This window comes from Canis lupus, chromosome 30, assembly GCF_048164855.1.
Source record: "Canis lupus baileyi chromosome 30, mCanLup2.hap1, whole genome shotgun sequence".
In the NCBI taxonomy this organism is placed as follows: Eukaryota; Metazoa; Chordata; class Mammalia; order Carnivora; family Canidae; genus Canis; species Canis lupus.
Window position 1 is genome coordinate 36,695,274 of NC_132867.1, and position 23,359 is coordinate 36,718,632.

A 23,359-nucleotide genomic window follows, 5' to 3' on the forward strand; every position below is an offset into this window, starting at 1 on the left:
GGGCCATGTCCTCTTGTTACGGAGCTGGGACTGATGTGTGTATAAGTATCATGCAGTGAGTCAGAAAACCCTGCAGGTCTGACCCACAGCCATCTTCTGTCTGCTTGTTGGGCCTCTAGATGAAGTAAGCCTTAGCTACACTGAGGGATTCTGAGTATTCCCTTTCTCCATGAACCCCCCTGGCAGCCTGGCATGCTCTGAAGCACAGACTCTGCTGGGCCACCCACCTCTCAGTACTCTGGTAGGTCCCAGTGAACTACAGATATTATGAACCACCCCCTACCACTTCCCATCCGGCCAGGCTGAGCCCCTTAGTGACAAGGAACTGGACACCCCCAGGGAACCTTGGTTAGGAAGTCTAAAAGGAATGGCTTCACCAACCACTGACCAGCACAGGGTCTGGGAGTACCAGGTATGGCCAGTTTCCTGTGTCCATCTGGTCAGGGCACCACAGCCAGTGACTTAACCCAACACTAATCGAGGTGTTGCTGTGATAATATTGCATAGATACTGTTAACATCTATAACCCACTGACATTAAATAAAGGCAATTATTCTTCATAATGTGGGTGGGCCTCATCTAATCCATTGAAGGTCTAAAGAGCAAAAACTCAGCTCTCCCTAAGGAAGAGAAAGTCTGCAGCATCAACTCCTGCCTGAGTTTTCAGCCTGCCAGCCTAGCCTGTCCTCCAGATCTCACACTTGAGAGCCCACACAACCGCAAGAGCCAATTCAACAGACACACCAAGCCGGCCCCGCACTCAACTCCAGCAGATACACTGGGCTCTGGCAAGGATGGACAGGAGCACTGGATTTGTCTCTATAGTAGACATGTCAGCTGTATTGGAGTGGGTAACGATGTCACTTGGTGACCAGCTGATACCTGCGTCAGAGTTCAACTCCACAAAGCCTAGGAGGTGACTGAAGCCCCTCCCTCCCCATTTCACACCAGATCTGCCATTTTTCATCAAAGAAGCATATGGACCTTGATCAAAGGTAGATACAGTCAGCTGTGCTCTCTTCACGGACGGCACCTGCCAAACATACCACCGTGGATCCAAGAGGAAGACAAGGATCACGAGACTGAATTCCCTCAGTATCCACCACCAAAACACATCACAGTTGGCTTCAAAAGCTGGAACTACCTTCAAAATTTCTGTCATGGGAACCTTCTGAGCAATCCTAGAAATTTGTGAGGGCCTAAGAGAGGAAGGTAGTAAGGTTTCCATTGTTCCTTCACAAGAAAACTGATAGGTTCCTCCAAAAACAATTGCATTTCACAGAAAATAGACCCACCTTTGCTCCTGAAAGGAACCCCCAAAGGGCTTCCCTTAGTCAGCTGGGCTGAGGAATATGGAAGAAGCTTCCTGGGAGCCCCGTCCTTCTTGAGGACCCAGCCCCTGGGCTAGGCTCATTGTTCCTGTCCTGAATCCCTGTGGGGACCTCCTCAGGTTGAGAAGGCTGGCGCACGGCCCCAGCCAGGTGGCAAATGGACACTGGCTACGGATGGGAAACACAAGCCTGCCTCAAAGGAAATAGTGGCCACTTCTTCTGCAAGACAACAGGCTTCTTCTATTTACATGTTCTGCTAAACTCAGGAATAGCAGAATGAGAACAAGAGAAGGTTTCGCTTCTCTGACACTATCCTCGACTCCTTGCTTGGTCTCCTCCCGAGGCTGCTAAATCCAGGCTGGCAATTCCTAGAGCTGGTCGAAGGCCATGCTCCAGAAATAAGGGCCCGGGCCTGGCTCACTCTGCGCAGACCTGCCTGGAATCACCTCAGCACCCTCTGTCCGAAGTATTCTCTCCCACTCTCTCCCACATGCACAGTCTTTCTCTAACACACAGACATAGACACAGACACACACACACACACACACACTGGTGGATTCCCTGCAGGTAGAAACTAGATTTGGAAGAAGAAGTGCTAAGTACTCTCAGTGCTCACAGCACGATGACCAGTTAATGAACCCTGGGAACATTCTATCAGATGGATAGGTTTACCTGTGAAATACGGGCACGTAACCATCAACTAGCTGGGACTCCGCTCCCCTGAGCCCTTTGACGGCATTTCCTACTGAGCTCTTTCCATCCTATCGGGACTCAAGGAGCCACTCACTGCCTTGCTGGGCCTGCCTTGGCTTTAACTCCATTTAAAGGACCAGCATCATAGCAAGATTCAACAGCAGAGTTATCATTCTCATTTTGCAGAAGCAGCTAGATGCATGGAGGGAACGGACTTCTTGGAGCCGAGGAAAGCTCTGACATCTGCAGTCTCCCTGTCTGGCATGCCAGCCTCCCCTCAGCATTCTTGCTAAGGTACGGTGACTTGGGCCCTTTATCAACTACAAGCTGATACAATGGTTTCCAGCACTTATAAAACAATTATAAAAAGCGCATTTAGCAATATATAGCAATATATATTATATATTGCAATATATAATATATATTGCAACAGGGTGGAAAACGCACTCACTGGGTGTGGAGTCAAACACTCCTGGTTTGAATCCAGTTGCTTTAAGCTGTGATCTTGGGTTAGCCAGAAAATGTGTGAGCCTCAGTTCCCTCTTCCATGGTATGGGGACAAGCATTCCTCACAGGGCTGCTTGGAGGACTGATAAATATGAAAGGGTTTTGTACGTGATAGAGCACTAACAAATGTAGGCTGTTCTTACGACTCCGTGTCAGACTGTGCAACATTTAAAAGAAATTACCCAGGGACGCCTGGGTGGCTCAGTTGGTTAAATGTCTGACCTTTGGTTTCAGCTCAGGTCGTGATCTCAGAGTCCTGGGATGGTGCCCACCTCGAGCTCTGCACTCAGCAGCAAGTACACTTGAGATTCTCTCTCTCCCTTCCCCCCTGCCGCTCCCCCTGCTTGTGCTGTTTTTCTCTTACTCTTTCAAATGAATAAATAAATCCTTGGGGGGAAAAAAAAGAAATTATCCCCTTCTTGTCTTAAGATTTTATATTCTTTCTGAATAAATATGGAGCATTATACCATACTTGAAATCAACTTTACTTTTCAAACCCCCATTGGATTAAATGTTTTTGAGTCTCAGGGACTGTTGTTCTGCATCTGATAATACATTCTATGCGACAGAGGCTTTATTGTGACAAACTCAGGAAAGTGGATACTCATGCATGCCATCAGAGCTGGGCTTTAAATATAAGAACGATGAGAAGAAACAGCGTGCAGTAAGAGAAGGGACAGAGGAGGGTGGGGGGGGTGGAGGACATATGAAGTAGACGTGCCAGCCAAGTCATATGGCTTGGACATATGCTGCACTGCCTGGCCACTAGCTGACACTCTCCCTCCATAAAAACATAAGACAGCACTATTTTCCAGGCAATAAAAACCTCAGAGATGAATCCTGCCATATGTGGGCATGGCCCCCCTCCCACGGAGCCCTCATGCCTGGGAAATAGAATTGAACACTACATCTTCAAAGGGAGTTCTTGGTAAATATACTACCGGTTTTACAACCTCTATCCTCCACGCAAACCACTGGAGAACACATTTTATCAGCATTGCCCAATGTTACCGTTCGGTGGCCTTAGGTTCTGAAACAGTCTTTGGAGAAGCGTGACTGACTTCCAATTTACCTTTTCAGGGGACAGGAAAACCAGAAGTCCCGGAGAACAAGAGTCAGGGGTCTCCTTACCTTGAGCCGTTCACCTGGTTAGGGTTACATTCCATCTTGATGGTGACCCTGGCTGGGGGTTGAGACAGCCAGTCCTGCTGAGGGACGCGTGGGCTCATCTTGGAGGTCTGTCCATAGTCGCCAGAGGAGGACGCGGTCATGTCCGTCTTAGCCAGGTGTGGTGTCCCGTAGGCACACTCAAACAATGACTGGTCCTCGCTCACAACCGATAACGCTTCCTGAATGCCCAAAGAAACACACATTCAGGACACGCCGAAGGACAGTCATGCTTCAAAGAGCCACTGACTTTAGAGTCGTTTCTTACGGGGGGCTACATTTTAGGGAGTTTTCATAGAATCCATTCCTATGTCTGAGGAGAAAAAAGTAGCTTGTTTTCTTTCCCTTAGACTATAACAGTTGGAACTGACCGGCCCAGAAAAACTTTCCTGTGGGTCTCTGAGCATCCCTGGCTTGACTGCAGCAGTGCAGATAATACCCACTTTAATCTCAACTCAAGGAAGTTGAATTTCAAAGGTCTTAGAAGACATCCAATTGCATGTGTCATTATTTGACAAATGCAATCTATAATTCAAGCAGACAGGGTACAGAATGGTCGTGGAGATTAAAAAAAGAAATGTGATGGGTAACACCTAAACATCTGGCGAAATTGCTACATTCCCAGGAGATTTTAAAGAAGAGTCACTTAGAAGAAGGCTAAAGGGAAGTGGAGCCCCGAAGGACAAACGTACAAAGATACAAATTTTTCCACTTCTAAGTTATTAGCTGAAATAGAGTTTCAAGCAGTGCTTCCATGATGGCGAACATCTGGATGATAAATGAACCAGAAAAAAAAAAAAAAAAGCTGTGAATTATCCAGATGCCTCCAAATACCAGGGTGTTTAAAATATCTGGATCTCTGACTAGCTCTTTTTCTCCTTTATTTTCTGTTAGTATCTTCGGTCTTTTGTAGGATTTGGTGAAAAGAAACAGAAGTATGTCATTGTTGGATCATTAATTCTCCTGGGGTTTGAGGTCACACAAGTGGTTAGCCTATGGCTACACTTCTATATTCTATGGCCAAATCAGCAAAGGCAAGTTAGATTCGGACATTTCAACTACTAATGATATATCATATAGCAGAAGAACTATGACACAATCTAATATTGATTTCTATCAGAGAAAAAAATTGTGCAATAACTCATTTTAATTTTAATCCTTTGGCATCCTCAGTATTGCTACTAACTGGTGAGAAGCAAATGCTGCCAAGGTCACATTTTTTTTTAATGGAAATTTTGATGCCGGGGTGGAGGCAGACCGTGGAGAACTTTAGTCCAAACTTCTCATCCCCAAATGAGAAAATGTGAGATCCAGAAAGGTCTAGAACTCACCTTGAAGTAAGCTGTGGAACTGGGGACACATCGGGCAGGTGTGTTACTGTCCACTCCCTCAACCTATGACGATGCCTTTCTTACATCTCTTGGTTTGGGATACTGTTTACATTAGCACTCCCTTCTTCTTCTTCAATTTGATATTTAAGTAAGTAGGGACCCTCCCTGTTAGTCACAGAGCCTTAAGCAGCAGCCTTTCTAAGATTCAGACCACTCTCCTTACCCAGAAGCATCGGGATCTTTAGGGAACACATGCAATTTCACAAAGCCCCCCTCCAAACCCAGTGCATACTCTGCTACTCTCTCCGCCACCCACCCAAGGACTAACTTCACAGGTACCGGAACGATGTGGCCAGGCACACTGCGCTAGGAATCAGTGAGCAGGAAAGAAGCACAAGGACCCAGCAGCACTCTGCCCCCAGAGCAGTGGCCAAGTGCCTGTAGATACCTAACACCCCACCACCCCCAACTTATTAAACCCAACTTCTTAAAGATCCCTCAAATCACAGCTTGGGGGGACACCTGGGTGGCTCAGCAGTTGAGCATCTGCCTTCAGCTCAGGGTGTGATACTAGAGACCCGGGATCAAGTCCCACATCAGGCTCCCTGCATGGAGCCTGCTTCTCCCTCTGCCCATGTCTCTGCGTGCCTCTCTGTCTGTCTCTCTCATGAATAAATAAATAAAATCTTTTTTAAAAAATCACAGCTTGGGACACTTGAGGGAAGAGTAAGCTGGTGGTTGACACAGTAACACAAAACATACAAAAAAGAACACGTTGAAAAAAGAAAAGAACACGTTGTAGCTGCTAGACAGCCAGAATCAGACATGAGAACGAAAAAAAAAAAAAGGTAAGGCATCTCTGAATACATGCCAAAATCAAACACATCGACAACACACAGCAACAACACAAGGCAGCAGCACCAAAGCGCAGTGTGCGGTAACAGGCATGGGGGACCTCAGGGTTCTCTCCTCTGCAAGGGGAGTGAAGGAACCTGAGCCACCTACACTCCCAGATGTGGATTTAAGAGTAAGACTGGCATCACTACATGGACCTAGTGTAGCAGTGCTATTCAATAAAGACATAAATCACAGCTGCTTATATAATGTTTGCGGAACAGAGTCTCCCACCCCGGAGCAGCCCTGGACAGAAAGTTTTCACACACTCACAACAGGACACAAGGCTGACTGGCGCCCTCCACTCCCGCCTGATCCTGCAGACTCCAGCCCGATTCCAGCTCCGGCTCCAAGGGGGATAATGCATTACCGCATGTTACTAGCATCAGCTCACCCGGGAAGAGAAATATGAATAAAGGTGCAATTTCTAACAGAACTTGGCAGAAACAGGTGAGGTTTAAGGGACAGGCTCAGTTTTAAATTACAAGTGAAAAAGAAAAAAGTTTTCATAGCAGAGGTGAGCCTACAAGGTCAAAATATTAGTATACCCCCAAGATAAAGCAGGGTATCCTTGCAAAGCCTGCCAATGACTGAATAAATGTAGTATAAGGTTTAAGAAGTGGACCGAAAGAGCAGAACTAAGACAAGGCTCCAGTGTGTGTTTGGTGGGGGAGGAACCCCGTTCTCACATCTGGCAAAGCATTATTTCAGCATATGGCTTTCTAAAGAAAGAAATCAAAGTTAATTGAGATCGATTTTTTTGGGGGGGGTACTTACAAAGCTAAAGATAAGGAAGACACACATCTTTTCTTCATATCTTAGAATTCTCCTCAAAGTTAACATTGCATAAAAGATGAGAAAGGTGATGCGACTCAGAATATCAGAGGTTGCTTTTGTTCACTAGAGGAGAAAGAGCCCCAAAGTGAGGGTGCTTCAGAATAAACACCTCAGAAAGAGTGAAATACAATCCACATTCTGGAACGACAGAGCAATTAGAAAGCATGGCCCAAAGTGATTCTAACTAACCCGAGAGTACCGAACACCTAGAAGTAAGTACAGGTCAGCAAAAGGAAACACACAAAATCAACCTCCCATTCTCTCTCTCCCTCTCTCACACACACCCGTACCCATGTAGCACATCTGAATGAGGGGGGAGTAAAAAAAAGCCCAAAGGGTGATTTTTCCAAGACCTACTTCAACAGCACAATCACTAGAATTAACTGCTGCTCTTCAGAGGAAAACAGGCAACAGACGCCATGGGCCAGCAGCATCTGTTTGTTCATCCATTAGACTCAGTCATGTTATTACACGCAGGCTTCATCATCCCTTTGGTTCGATATGAATGACAAAGGCTATTGCACAGGATTCTCCCGCCCTGGCAGCTCTGAGACTTCAAAGCGGGAGAGGATCTCGCCCAGTAGGATTAAAACCAGAACGGAGCTCTGAGCACAGGCTAGTAACCAGGAACACATGAATCCCTCAACTCCAGCTCGGCAAGGGACTTCTGGCCTTGACTGATGCTGTCGTTGCTTCCCTGCCTGCCACCTGGCTTCCCTCCTCATCCGTGGCCACCTCACCTACCTACCTGCCTACCTGCCAAGGGTGTCGGCAGATGCCTTAGTTAACATGTATAGGTTATGCTCTCAGAACCTTCAGCCAGCCGCAGGACTTGGGAGACTGCTTTGGTTGCTTTATAGCAGAGAACTCAAAAAAAAAAAAAAAAAGTCAAAACCTGGCAGAAACATGGCATAATAATTTAATATGTTTGCCTCTATGTTACTATAAAAAGACCTGAACTTTAGATTGGTGTGTGCTAGTGTGTGGGGGTGTTTTCTCTGTAGCTCCAGGAAAGTTGGGATAGTCCAATGTGGCAAGTGGCAGGCTACCAATGTCATTTTTTTTTTTGAACTTACAAGACACACATAAATTCTAAGCTAAATGCCCCCAAACTAAAGGTGCTGCTGTGTTAGCACTCGAGTGTTTATTATTTCATATGAATACTGAATATACCAATAACATACAAGGACCATTCCTTCCAATCTTGGTCAGGGGACAACAGTCAACTGATAGTTTCAGAAACTGGGAAGTTCTCAACTAGATGATATTTCATAGTGTAAGACTAAAATTTGATTTATTTTCAAGTAACTAGATGTGGGTACAGCAAAGGATCCAAATGCTTAGATTACAAAGACAGCAATAAAAAGTCGACTGCACTTTGTAAGTGCACTGACATTTTCGGCAAAAGACTTCAGGGATCCTGAAACAGATGAATCCCTTCTGTAACAGATGAATATTTTTGAGGGGCTCCTATATTTCAAGTAAAAGAATTAGAAAATAAGGGATCCTATTTGCTTTTTTTTTTAATTTTTATTTATTTATGATAGTCACAGAGAGAGAGAGAGGCAGAGACATAGGCAGAGGGAGAAGCAGGCCCCATGCACCGGGAGCCCGACGTGGGATTCGATCCCGGGTCCCCAGGATCGCGCCCCGGGCCAAAGGCAGGCGCCAAACCGCTGCGCCACCCAGGGATCCCCCTATTTGCTTCTAATTTGTCATCCCCCCGGGTTAAAAGTACTATACTGTTAAATCCAGAGAACCCAACATACTTAGATTTCCATGAAATCCGGGCTTGACGTGGAAGCCAGTCTCAGAATGATCAGCTCTCTTTCACAGCTGGAGCAAGTGAAGCCCACAGAGAGACACGGTCCTTCCATGGTTTTCAAAAATTCAGAACATAACCAGAACTCAACATCCACAGACCTGGATTCTCAAGCCCTGTGTTTCCTTGTGGTGAGGAAACACAAGTGGAAAAACTAAATGGAACAAGTATGCTGAGTAAGATTATGGTCATGCTTTAGAAAACATCCTTAAAGATGTCCTGGTCGTCACAACACAGTGTCTACTCCAGAAAGCTAGTGTCATCTGAAATCAGGAGCCTGCCTCTTCCACTGTGCCTCTTAGCACATTACAACCCAATACAAAACTCCACCTTAAATTTCCTCCCGCACACAGCCAAGCAGAATTTGGTGCATCACACAACTCCACACCCTGCCATGAGTAAGATATCTTGTGGCCACTTTCTCACAAACAGCCGATCCATCACAGAACACCCAGGTTGCCCAGTTAAAAAAGCGCTCTGCATGCATATCTTTTTAAAACCTATGTCACTGACTTTAAGATACACCATTTTTCACATTTTCCCAGCTCTGAAATCCAGATGATCCTACAGTCAATGGTATGCCATGGTTTATGGGCAGCATGTCTTCCACTTTGGTGGCAGAGAAAATAATTGTTCGTTTTATAACCAGTGGGGATCTTAAATCTATGAAATGTGGTTATTCAGTTCTGACAACAGTCCCATACAGTCAGTTGTCATTCCTGGATGAGAAAGCGGAATGGAGAAGAAGTGTGTTATTAACAGTGTGGACCAGGTGGAAGCAGAATCCCAGGATTTAGGATGGAATTGAAGTATCATCAGAAGATGGAAATGAACCCTCTAAGTACAACAGACTCTCCCATGAACCTAAAAGCTACTCAGCAATAGGCTCCAGTATTTATGTAATCCACAAAGCTGTTCTTTTCTCTGGTTAATCAGATAATTTAGATTCAAACTGATTGTCATGTACTGGGATGCGTTCATGGTGGATGGATGCCAGACTTCTCTTAGTGAATAATACACAGGAAAAATCGGACAGGTAGGAACACCATTATAAGTATGCTAGAGCCAGTGCCACTTGGTGGCCTTAATGGATGTCTGCAGACCTAATGATATGGGAAAACTATTTATTAGGTTGTCTCAAGCAAAATTGTTCAGAACATCTCTTTGACGCAGATGCCACACAATTGATGCTTCTAGAAAGTCACCTCCTACTCTCATTTGGGAGAGAAAAAGGCAACACAAACAAAACAGACAAAGCACCTAGGGGAGACCCTCACTTCCCACCATTCATCCAACAACCACATACCAACTGCTCGGGAGTTTTTTAAATAAATAAATAAATAAATAAATAAATAAATAAATAAATAAATAAATAAATAAATAAATAAATTTCATTCATTCATTTAAGACACGGGGAGAGAGAGCAAGAGAGGGGCAGAGACACAGGCAGAGGGAGAAGCAGGCTCCATGCAGGAAGCCTGACGTGGGATTCGATCTGGGGTCTCCAGGATCACACCCTGGGCTGCAGGCAGTGCTAAACCGCTGTGCCACTGGGGCTGCCCTCAGGAGTTTTTATTCTAAATGTGTATGGTTTTGCATTCAGATACAGCCAACATCTCATGTAATAAGAAACTTCATCTGACCAGTGTGTCTTTTCATCATGACACGAAAAAAGCCAAACATTAAGTGACACAGGACTCATCAAGCTGGGTGTGAATCACTGCTGCCCTTTCTTGGCATTCTTTTCTTTTTAACTCTTCAGTGTGGGGAATCATTAAAATCATAGATTAAATGCAGCATCTAGCTTTGTGTCACGTTTTTCTCATTTAACACGTTGCTATTTTAGTCCTTCAAAAAATATAAAAAATCTTGGATTAACCTCAAAGGAAAAACGCACGTAGGCAAATGAAGTCCATGTAAAGAATGTATTTATTCTCCAATATGGCATTGTTGCAGTATCGGAAAAGTTGACAATGCACAACACCAGCTCTGTGCTACGAGAATGAGACACAGGGCTGGTGCAGAGATAAGGAGATACATCCAGATGTGCAGATACCCACTGAGACACACAGATGTACACCCATCTCACTGTCTACAATCCATCTGTCCATCTATCTGTCATCATCTTTATTCACAGAGCATGTGAGAAGACCTTCACATATTCCCCATCTCTCAGCACACTCACTGGGACAGATATTGCCTAGATGATGCAGAAGACCTGAATTCTCCCCCTTCCATCTTTCCTCGTTTCTTCCTTTTTCATCCTAGGAGTTTTCCCCCCTCTCTGTATATCCCTTTGGAAAACACTGAGCCGGAGATGGGTCCCCTGGTGACCTCCTGTCGCACTTCCCTGGTCTGAACTCTCTGGGTTTCTCCTTGGCTATAGGGCAGGCTGAGGTGGCTTCCAGAATTCTCTTTGTTCAGATACTTCTTCCTCAACTCCTGCATTTATTAAATTATAAGCACTTTCAGGGCAGGATCCTTTGTGCATGTGTTACTAGCATCAAAAGAACTTCCCAACACCACATGTTTGCTGATGTTAATATTAACCATTGAAGTCATGAAATCATATTATAGCCACATCATAATGCAATAAGTAGGGTCCAGAAACATCTATCACATCACAACAAAGGATCGACACTTATAAGATCATTGGATTTTGCAGCCAGTGACCACGAATCCAGAGGCTGTCACCAGCAATATGTCTGTAGTCACTCTCATGGAGCACATGATTGCAGCAGGGTCTTGCCTTAAATCTTTGTGGGCATAAACTGGGGACTTTGTGGAGTTAGAAATATACAAATGAAATAAGGCTTCCTGGAAAATGAGAATTCCAAAGCAAGGAAGAAGCATTCATCAGGGAGTAGAAATCCTAGAAATATTGTGAAAGCCTAGAGCTCTGCAGAAAAATTTCCAAGAAAGAATAGGTCTATCTCACACGATGAAAATGAGATTTCAGTGAACCCTGAGCAATTAGAGAGCCAGCTAACATAATGTTAAAATAACTTCTGTTTACTTGCTCAGTGATGCGCAGGATGCCCTTTCAAATATTTGAAAGGAGAGCATAAGGAGACTATTTCTCCCAGCAATCAAAGGGTACAGTTTCAGATGTGCAAGATGAGTGCGTCCCAGAGACCCACCACACAGCTTGGGGCTGGAGTTAACCACACTGTGTTGTCAACCTAAACATTTGCTATGAGGGTGCATTTTATGTTAAGTGTTCTTATCACACACACAAAAATAAATAAAGAGGGAGGAAGGAAACTTGTTGAGGTGATGGATGTGTTTATGGCATAGATTGCGGTGGTGGTTTCACGGGTGGATACTCATCCCAGACTCATTAAATTGTATACATTAAATACGTATGGCTTTTTGTATGTCAATCAAGACTCAATAAAAAAGGTTAAAAAAGGGACGCCTGGGTGGCTCAGTGGTTGAGCATCTGCCTTTGGCTCAGGGCATGATCCCAGAGTCCCAGCTTCGGGCTCTCTGCATGAAGCCTGCTTCTTCTCCTCCATCTTCCTATGTCTCTGTCTCTGTCTCTGTCTCTCTCTGTGTCTCTCATGAACAAATATATAAAATCTTAAAAAAAAAAAAAGGTTAAAAAAAAAAAACCCTAAAGGAACAATATGTAAGTGATGTCAACAGCTTCTTTGTTCTTCTACAAAGAAATGCATTTCCCCCCCGCCCCACAGGCTTCTTTCCTTCTTTAGAGGTGAACGAAAAGTGTGAAAACACGTGTGGAAGCATCATGTTTATAGGTTTTAGGTAGAAGTGAGCACAAAGAATGGAACCACTGCCCCCATAGACCCTCCTATGCCCTTGGCTTTGTGTGGCTGGCATTCCATGGTTGGTTGGTTTTGTTTTCCTCATCACCGCCATCACAGAACACTCACAGATTGTCAAAAGTCTTCATCTTATTTTTATGAAGTTTTATTTTTAAGTGATTCATTTGAGATGAAAAGATTTTCTTTTCACTTCTTATAGTAAAATTTAGGATACACATGGAGTCATATCACAATGCAGGAAACAACATGGTAGAGCGTAGTGGCACTGGATCTGGGTTCAGAAGAACCAAGTTTGAAGCCAGATTCTGTCCTTGCTCTCCTTGCCACCTCAGGAACTTCGGGGACCTCTTTCTGCTCCGTGTCCCAAAAGGAGCTTGCTGGGAGCTTGTTGGAGATGTAGAGTCTGGTCTCCAACTCTGCTGAATCAGAGTCCATTCTACCACAGCCTCCTGCGTGGACTGGGACTATTGCATACTTGCACAGTCAAGTGCAAGTAGAGCCATTTTACCCCTGCTGGAGTCTCGATTTCTTCAACCAATAAAAAATGGCATTGATAACAGCTGCCCAGCTCCCAACCATGTTAAATGGACCAAATGAGCCAGCATGTGTAAAAGGTTTTATAAACCTTAATGTTGTATTTCAATTGTTATTACGTTACAGAAAGCTGATGTGCCTGACTTGAATTCTCCACATGGTTCAAGCAGTGGTTTAGATGATCCATTTCTAGTCATATTGTTCTAGCAAGCCAGATGCACGAAAAGTATGACATCTCTAATGTGCAATTAGTCACTTATCTTTGTAAGTACTACATTTAAAAGTCACGTACCTTCATCTAACATGGGGGAGTGAATAGGCTAACATCTCTTCTTTTATTGTTAAGAGGGCATTTGTCACTTTGGCCCCACGTGATTTAATCTTTCTGGTTCCTGATCAGTTCTTGTAGGGTTTTTGGTTGTAATTCTACCTTAGTTTCTTTGATATCAATTATCTATAAGTTTTGTATGAGAGGGGATCTAGATCCTCTGGTCAAAACTGTAGCTTCAACTACTGGTATGTTCCTTGGCATGCTTGGCATTCTCTATGTAACGAGTAAATGGATGAATAGATGGATAGGATGGATGGATGGATGAAGATACCATGTTCTTGTAACATAAGCTCTATATCTTTCCCTAGAATAGCCCATGGCATACAGTTGATGTTCCTCTAACTCCTAAAAATATCTCCTTTTCCAGCATGTGGGATCCCTGATGCTTTTTATTTTAACTTTCCCTAAAACGTCATGCGTTTTTAATAAACTTATACAAGGACATGTTTCTATAGCAGCTTGGCTAAGCCACTCACAGGGACTATGCCATCCTTCTGATTTTTGAAGCTTACTCACCAGGAGTAAGGTGATTCAGGTTTTAAGAGGCACAGAGGATCCTCAGAATAGCATCCTGGGCTCACAGGGTAACATGGGCTTTTGCATTTTTCCTCTGTTGGAAAAGAATGGAAAAGTCCATTTCTGAACACCAAGGGTGGGATGCGTATCAACCCTCTCATCTTCAGAAGGATCTCCATGAAACACAGGCAGCACTACACTTGGCCTTTTCAAAACACACAGGCGTATGCTAAAAATACAGTGCACTGCACATCTGGAATTTGTCTCATCCATGAATCTCTCACACATGGATTCATTGTTTTCGATAAAATTCCAAGAATTTTATTCATGAGAAAGTTCTGGCACAATGGAAAACCCTGGCAAGTACAGTACGGGATAGGAGCAGCAGATGTCCCGGCCTCCACCCTCAGTGCTGCTGGCTCAGTTCATTTGCATCAGGCTTCTCTCTCATGCCTTCAAACCTCCAAGCCAAGCTTCCCTAGAAAAGGGAGCAGTATAGCAGCCTTACTTGAAAAACAAACTTGATGCAGTTCCCCCACAATTTCGACATGCAGGTGTCAGGAGGGGCCCATGGGGGTGTGAAAGCAGCATCAAGGCTCAGGGTCACTGGTTCCAGATGCAGCTGCTCACTCAGTACAGCTCAGGCCTGGGGCTGTTGACTCCTTATCTTTGAAATGAAAGTCTGCTCTTCTGATGTGTCCTAAGGTCCCTTCTTGAACCAAAACAAAATCTATTTTATTTAACTAGTGACATACTCTTCCTGCCATGGCCGGGCTGCAAGCTCCACCTTCTATATCTCGGAGCAGATGTGCAGACGTGGCAGTGCGCAGGGTTTGGGGGGGAGGAGGAAGTCTATCCCCTGTGCCGTGGTTGCCAAGAAGTCTTTACACGTTCAAGTTAAAGGTTAACTGTAGGCTCTGTCCATGCTGTCTCAGATTTTAATTTCCCATGTCCTATGGATATCTTCTTTCTTGCTCACCGTGAGAAGGTAGGCAGGACCCTGAGAGCTCACTTCATGTCTTCAAGTGTGGTTAGGACCTAATCTCCTGCATGGGGACTCGGGTTGTTTGACACATAAAGAACACCAGTCATAATAAAGTATGGTTCTACTAACCAAAGTCTTCGGAAGCCAGGATGATCAGGCAAGGAAGGGAGCACATGTTGGAAGCCCCTATCCCTCACAAGGTCCAAAGACCTCCCTGCTTTCTTTCCCATCCCCAACCCCAAATAATTTTTGGCACAGACTGCATACCGTATAAAGCAGAACCAAACATGGACACTCTTTCTTTCCCAGACACTGACTCCCACTGTGGAAAGAGCCAAATGCTCACCCACTGTGAGGGTTCCCTCCCTGCCAAACTCCTGCTTCAGCCCTGTGAGTGATGATGCTGCCGTCCCCGGGGCTGGGAGGCTAAGCCTGTGCTTTGCAGAAGATTTTCCAGTACATAAATCTGCCCTGGTTGCTGCACAGGAAGGAGACCAAGCAGCCAGGGTATCATAACCTTTGTTCACGCTCTGGGCTGAGCTCATTCTTCTCCCATGATGTAGTGTGCAGCACCAGGGAGTACCCTGTCACTGGAACACTTTGCATGCACCAGCAAGCTAGTTGCCAGCGAGACTCATTTTTATGACTCTGGGAGTGTTGATCTCAAAACCTAATACATTTGAATTATTCATTGTAAACTCGTCCAACAATTTCAAACTACACATACATATGTCATAACCAACAGGACTCTCTTAGAGTCTAGCTCGAGCCCCTCTGTAAATTGGTCTACGCTGGAAGCCAAAATCACTCTTTAAAACTCTGTAGGTCCATTCATACCAAAACCACTATAACCTGCAGAACAGCAGGTGGCCTAAAAATTTTAATGAGGCCTACAAAAGGGTCTAAACCTTGGGTTTTGGACTGCCTCCTTTTTTGGGACCTCTTTATACTAATTGCACTGAACACTCATGGAGAAAGCAGAACCACTGATGTCCAGTGTGTTCCCATCTTTTCCAGGGCTCGGGGCTCTGTGCATTTTGTACAGGCCCATGCTGCGCAAAGACATCTGCTGGATGGGTGAGGGGTGGCCCCTGCAGAGCCCTGTGGCCCCTGCAGAGCTAGCTCCTGTCAAAGGGGTGGGGTTTTCTGTGTTACTCATCCACCTATTTTGCACAACGAGCCTATGTATGTGTATATCACACATGGCTCTCTCTACTTAAAAAGGGCTTACCTGGAATAAAAGATGGTTCCCTGTCTTCTATCCTGGTGGACTTCCACTGATCACTACTGTAAGCACAGGTGTACTCTAAATTAATTTAAAAATTAAAATGACATATGCAAAAAAAAAAAAAAAGACATATGCAGAGCCATGTTGCTGGAAGTGACAAAAGCCACTTCTGCCCTTGTCAAATCTTACGCCGGTGAGCGACAGATCTAAAAGCGAGCAGACTGGTGCCCCTCTCAAGTCCTAATCAAGAGGGGACCAAACGGGCTCCCATGGGCTCCAACATCTGAGGCCAGACTGTTACTAATGCAGCTGATGCTGATGCTGAACTCCCACAGTCACAAGGCGCTTCTACAGAACTCATCCTTGCACGCAGGTCTCACTAGCATCCATTGGATTTTCACTCATGTTAATGTCACTAACCTCCATTTTTGCTTCCAAGCAAAAGAGTAGACGTGTGTCCATATGCATCTTGGCAGGTGGGGTGATGAAAAGCAGCATACCTACTTAAGTATTTTTTTATATAAATTTATTTTTTAATGGTGTTCAATTTGCCAACATATAGAATAACACCCAGTGCTCATCCCCTCAAGTGCCCACCTCAGTGCCCGCCACCCAGTCACCCCCATCCCCTGCCCACCTCCCTTTCCACCACCCCTTGTTCGTTTCCCAGAGTTAGGAGTCTCTCATGTTCTGTCTCCCTTTCTGATTATTTCCCACTCATTTTTTCTCCTTTCCCCTTTACTCCCTTTCACTATTTTTTATATTCCACAAACGAATGAGACCATATAATGTTTGTTCTTCTCCAATTGACTTACTTCACTCAGCATAATACCCTCCAGTTCCATCCACCTCGAAGCAAATGGTGGTTGTCATTTCTAATGGCTGAGGAATATTCCATTGTATACATAAACCTACTTAAGTATTTGATAACTCTAACTCCTCTAAACTCATCTCCCGCTGGCTCCTCGAACCTCACAATCTGGGCAGACATTGTCATGCCAGGCAATGAACTCTCTCTCTATAGCACCAACAAAGCCATACCTTCCAGCTTCCCCTTCGTTACCCATTCAAGTGCAGGCAACAGACAAACAAACTCTAAAATTCAAAATAATTAAGTACATATTTGTAGAGTGAATTAGAGCCTTGCTTTTCGGGGTCCGATGCTGGCACAGGCAGCATCAACATTACCTGAGACCCTGTTCTATACACAGAATCCAGGCCTTGCCCCAGAGCTAGGGAGCCCAAATCCCGATGGACAAGATTACTAAGATGAATGGCATACACAAGTAGTTCTGGGAACTGGGTTAAAAAGTTGCAAGGGTTCTGAAAAGAAAGAAAAGGCAGAGCCGAGTGAGGAGGGCCAGGGAGAGAGGGACAGACAGCTGTTGTTAATATAGAATGGTCAGCGAGGTTCTCGTGGGGGGAGGTGAGGCCTGAATAAACTTAAGGAAATGAGGGAGCCATCCCAATGCACTCCTGGGGAGTGAGCCTCCAGGGTCACTGAAGCCACAATGCCAAGGCCAGAGGAGGGCACTGGGGTTGGAGGTGGGACTCTGAGATCAGGAGCAGCCAGGAAGGAAGTGCCATCGCAGAGAGGGAGAGTGTGACTATTGGCTGAGAAGGGGATTCTGATGAGGCTGAGGATGAGCAGAGCCGTGGCCAGAACCTGGTCTCCTGGGAGTGAAGGGGAACCAGGGAAATGTCTTCTTTCCTGAGATGTACTAATATTTTTTACCTTGTAAGCATTCTGCAAAGAAAGATCTTTCTATCTTTTAAGTATTATGATTTTCAAAACTCAGCGTGATCAGAATGCATGTATTATGCATGCCAGAGTATACACCAGGAGTCACACCTAATGAGACATGATAGCCGTCCTTTGCCGCCTATACAATGGAGCTTACTTCCATACATCATCATATACAGAAACTTCAGGAATTCAGGATGCGTATTTTCATTCAGAGAGCCTGTCCATGGCCATGACCGTTTTTTGTGCTATTTTGCACATATAGGAAATACCTCGTTGAGGCTTCCCGCCATCCTGGACACCTCCTATAAAGGGCAGCCCTCAGGGAAACCAACCACTGGCAGTCAAAAGGAACAGCACCAAAGTGCTCCCCCGCCCTGAAGTCAGGGACAACCCCAGGGACAGAAAGTGTGAGGTGAGCAGGTATTAACAGCTCTAGATGGTGAGCAGCAGACAGCAGGTATCACTTCCGTTCTGCTCACCTCACACCCCAGTGACAGCTTCAGAGCTGGAGAAGGGATTCAGATGAACAGCTATTTCCTCTTTAGACAAAAGGATAAACTTGTTTTAGGGCAGAGGCCTTCTGAAGAACTATTTCTACTATGCTTGCCTATCAAGAACCCTAAATTCTCAAAGCTTTATCAGTGGAACGTGCCTCCTCACTGAAAAAGGGTGCTAAATTCCTTGCTAAGGAATTTGAATCCAATGTCAAAATTCAGTACATAGTCTGTGTATTAGTTTCCTAAAGCTTCAAAAAAAAAAAAAAAGCATCCTAAATTAAAAGATATTTTTAAACAACAGAAATGTGTTCTCTTACAGCTCTGGAGACAGAAGTCCAAAATCAAAGTGCCAGCAGGGCTAGTTCCTTCTCAAGCTATGAGGAAGGGATCTGCCCCAGGGCTCTCCCCTTGCTTGTAGACGGCTGTCTTCTCCCCATGGCTTCACAGAGTGTAGGCATGACTGTGTCTCTGACAAGTTTCCCCTCTGTACACAGATGCCAGCATCCTGGATTAGGGCCACCCTGATGACTTCATTCTCACTTGATAACTACTGGAAGGCTGGTTCTCTGAATAAGGTCATGTTCCGAGGTTCTGGGGATTGGGACACTAACATATGAATATGGGTGGCACAGTTTAGCCTGTAGCAGGCTGTAGGTTCCTGGAGAGCAGAGAATGGGTCGACTTCATTCATTGCTATCCCCTGCTGCCTAGCAGAGTGTGAGGTCCCAGACTAAGTAGTTGTTGAAGTGTGTTCCAGGAACCTCCTGGGCTCCCAAGGTCCTTCCAGGCAGTCTCAGGGCTCTACAGTGTTTTCGTGATGTACTAATATATTATCTGCCTTTTCCATACTGAACCTCTCACAGGAGTGCAGTGAAGTTTTCCAGAGGCTACAGGACATATGATAGCAGAGGTGATTGGACACAGAAGCAGATATGAGAATCCAGCTGTCTCCTATTAAGCTGGACATTTTAGAGATTTGCAAAAATATAGAACAATGCCACTCTGCTCACTAAATATATTTTTTGGTAATTATAGTTATTTCTCACTGCACTGTGTTCTTTACACTAACACAATGAGTTTATTACTGTTGTTTTTTAATGAATTCATAAATAATGCTTCAAAAACATCTCAGTTTTGGTTTCTAATTCAGTCAATGTCAATAGATATTATCTAAATAAACAATGGCTTCTTAGAAACTTCAATCATTTTTAATGGTGCAAAGGAGTCCTGAAGCCACAAGTTTGAGGACCATTGCTGCAGGGGTTTAAACCAGCTGGGACATGGTCCATCTTCTCTGAAGTAACCCACAGTCTTATGGCCATTAATGTCCTTTATAAAGAAAATATTTTTAGTAGCTAAATGCTACAAAAATGAAGCCTACTGGTGATTCCCATAAGTTGACAAAAAGGAGTTATTAAAAAAAAAAAAAAAGGCAAGCCAATCTTGAGTCTCTGAAGATAGCACTTAGCCATGTGTTAAATTTGCAACTTACACGCTTCAAAAACCAAGAGTCGGGGGGAATGGCATTCCACGTATCCCAGCTGCTGAGTGCTGGCCCCCAGATACTCCAGCACTGGACAGAAGCTACTAAAGAAGCAGGCTGCCCATCCCCTCTTAGCTACCGACTACCCACCGACATCTGTTTTCAGCTGAGACTTCTGGAGAGTGCTGTGTCTTCTGGCAAAATGGGAGAAGGTCTGGTGAGGGACCACAGACCAGCAGGAAATGAGGGGAGGCTGTAGACCACCTACCCGCTGCCAAGCTGGTTGTGGTTTGGGGGCAGGGCCAACTTGAGAAAGTGGTCCTGGGGCCATAGGGCTGCAGAACCTAGGCATGAACTTCAGGCCCATCTCTTCGCATGTCCATCTTGATGCACTTGGTGCATCTCTGGATTGGGAAGTGGCATTCTCCAATTAATGCCAAGTACCACTCTTTTTTTTTTTTTTTAATAACCAGGGTATCTTAGGTTCTCAACTCATTTCTTGGATGAGTTCCAATACTTGGATATTGGAAGATCCTCCCTGTTTATTTCCTTGCTGAAGACTGTGTGAAAATGTCATGTCTCATTCTAAAACAGGTTCTCAAAAATAAATAAATAAAATAAAATAAGTAAGATTCTTAAAGGCATTTGATGTAAATAATCAGTAGTTGGGCATCCACTACAACCAAAACAACCACAGTAGGCACTGGTGGTGGTGACAGAAAGCTGGATTGTCCTCAGAATCAATTATTTTAGATAGACTGTAATTACTTTAATAGAGGGACAAAATACCCTGGGAGAAAAGAAGAGCAGATTCATCAGGACTGGGGGAATGCAGGCTCCATGAGAGCAGGGATTCCCTTCTTTCAGTGACTTTTTTCACCAGTGCTTGGAAAAGTGCCCATACTCAATGCACACATGCTAATTATCTGTCATGTAACTTTGTAGTATGTGGGTGCTAGTTTGTTGATTGCTTTGGTGGGGGAGGAAGGAGGGATGAAGGAGAAAGGGAGAAGGAAGGAATTGGTGTTCACTGACCTTGAAGAATGGAGGGACAAGACAGGTTGAGATGGCGAGGAACGTTTTCAGGTAAAGAACACATGAAAAAAACTGCAGAAGTAGGACCATCCTTGTGAGTTGGAGAGGGCCGAGGATGATTCAAGGTGGGGGCAGGTTGTGGAAGCTCAGATTGGATCCAAAGACTGCACCTCATTTCTGATGGCCCTGGATGCCCCATCCAGGGTTTGTCTTTCATTCTGCACAAAACATGGGCTTCTTACTTCCATGTTTCCATAGCCTCTCCGTCCTGATCACTATTGTCTCACATCCTTTCCATTCACAATATTAATCACCTCATCTAGTCTGGGATTATATCCCTCCTATTTAGGTGAAGTACATACTTGATTATCATTTAAATTAATTTGAAAATGTAATTAATTTGTTTTGCATTATCAGGAGTGGTTTAATTTCCTACACAGAATACCTAAGAAGGCTTTCTCATGGGCTTACAATCCTGGAAGACCCAATGCCCAATGGGAGGGGATATATGTTGGAAACAAAAATAAAAGTCAGCAATTTAAAGAAAGCCAAGTTTGGAAAATTCTATCTAAGGACAGGCAATTCCCCATATGGTAAAATGGCAGTGACAACCAAAACAGGGACAGTGTCTATGGAGAATGAACTCATATATCTGAGCCACGACTTGTATTAGTCAACTTGACAGACAGTACATTTCATTAGTTTGGGACTATTGGCTCTTCTGAATGTGGGACAGCTCACAACAAATCACAAGGTCATGTGTAAAATGAAAAGAAGGGCTCCTTTACAGTAATAATAATCACACTGTGTCACCCTGCTGCCCCTAAATAAAGTCCAACTTCCCAATGTGTCCTGGCCCCTAGAAGCCCTTAAGTCCTGAGCTTGTTTTTCTTAGTGACTACTCTTGCATTCACTGTTAGTGACCTAAGCAACGAAAGTAATTCCCAATCAACCGGAAGAGGCAGGTTAACCTGGCAAGGGATGGCCGACATCATTTGACTTTCCAGGAAAATCCTCCTTTTCTACTAACTCAAGAAACATGTACTGTGCTACCTTGTATTTAGCAGAGAGATGCAACACACAATAGCCAAAAGCAAGAGGTGCATCAATGTCAGTGCTTGTGCTGTCAACATTTCTGAGGAAGTATGTACACTCAGAAGCGAGCATTGGAGGGACCCCCTATGGCCCCAGGACTTCTGTTCATTATATGGTTTCCCAAAAAAGAGACACCGAAATCTGAAATCAGAAACACATTTTCAAGGGACAAGTGCATGATGCTCACAAGTTAGGTGCAGTGAGGCAGGGGTGTTGGCAGAGGTGGAAGAGGAGGAGGAGGAGGAGGAGGAGGAGAGGAGGGAGGTCAGGAGGATGTCCGTGGGAAACCTGACAGACCCACAGCGAAGGATCTCGAAATTGCCAATGTATTCTCATCAAATTGCCGATTTCAAAAGACTTGGATCTGAGCCCAGCGAGAGATCTAATTTGGACCTTGACTCTGGCCCTCCCAAAAATTACTACTTCTATCTCAGCACCCAAACAACAGAAAAGCAGTACATGTTCAGTTGGTTAATTCCAAGTAAAGTCTGCATATCGAAACAAAATGTATACTTTTCAGGCATATGAAGTAGAAGTGAGCCAAATTAGCAAAATGCACAAGCGTGTTGGCAGTGTTTCCGTGCAGGGTTGAGCAGACCTGTCATCCACGTACAGGGGCTACATGTGTACCCACCTCATGGCCCGTTACCCACTCTAGGAATTACTCAAGCCTTTGTTTTTCTCCCTCCAGCTTCCTGCCTTCTTAAAGCATTTGCTGGCCATCAGCCAATGGGGGAAAAAGGTAAACTCCACTCTGTCCACGTCGCGACTTATCAGTGCTTCCAGTAAAAGGCCTGTGGTGGAGAGCCAGGGAAGTGAGATTTGTGGTTCCTTCAGATCTACACCTTCCTCATTACCCAGAAGGTCGGTCAATCAATAATTCTTATCTCCTGACTGGCACGGCCCTGCCTGACTTCTTACCCTCTCCCATGGGGCTGCTGTAGGGCCTGCTGAGCTTCCCTGAAGCTCTATGTAAAGGAAAATGTGTGCTTCTCTGGATGTTACCCAGGGTTAACACAGAATAGATACTGTGAGCTTAATTTTGTTTTCTAACAACAAAAATTAAACTGGAGACAACAAAGATTTCCCAAACTCCTTTAGTGCCAGACTCAATTCCTAAAGATCTTTTCCTTGGCAAGACCCATGGAATGACTCTGGAACCCTAGGTGCCCCAATGAGCATAGTTAATGATGCTAAAAAAAAAAAAAAATGTCATGATAGAGGCAAGAATGGAACATTCTGATTTCTCCTTTGGCAACTGCCACCCAAGGGGGAGTCTTGGCTGGCTGGGGGGAGCGAGCTCTTCAGTTCACATAACACCCCATCCAGCCACCCCATATAAACATGCTATCTCAGCCAAAGTGGTGTGCCCACTCTGAAAATGTGACTGGAAGGCAAGGCCTCCAGCCCCTTGTCCAACCGGAACACAAACCTGAGGCCCCAATAGAACTGATGCTCGCCTTCAGACTCTGGCCATACATTTTTAAAAAATATATTAAATCTATCCATCTAGGAACTCAGTAATTCACTTACCAAAC

At 44.7% G+C, this 23,359-nt stretch overlaps 1 protein-coding gene across 10 annotated transcripts in view; it reads right to left on the minus strand.

Annotated features, from left to right (window-relative positions):
• ERG (ETS transcription factor ERG) overlaps nucleotides 1–23,359 on the minus strand; it is a 186,024-nt gene that overhangs the window by 54,452 nt on the left and 108,213 nt on the right. For 8 of the 10 annotated variants that reach the window (XM_072806979.1, XM_072806983.1, XM_072806981.1 and 5 more), the window contains one exon: nucleotides 3,663–3,880. The exons of the other annotated variants lie outside the window; for them this stretch is intronic. In XM_072806979.1, the coding sequence (XP_072663080.1) occupies nucleotides 3,663–3,880 (218 nt within the window). The remainder of the gene's footprint in view (nucleotides 1–3,662; nucleotides 3,881–23,359) is intronic. 10 annotated transcript variants of the gene reach the window in all.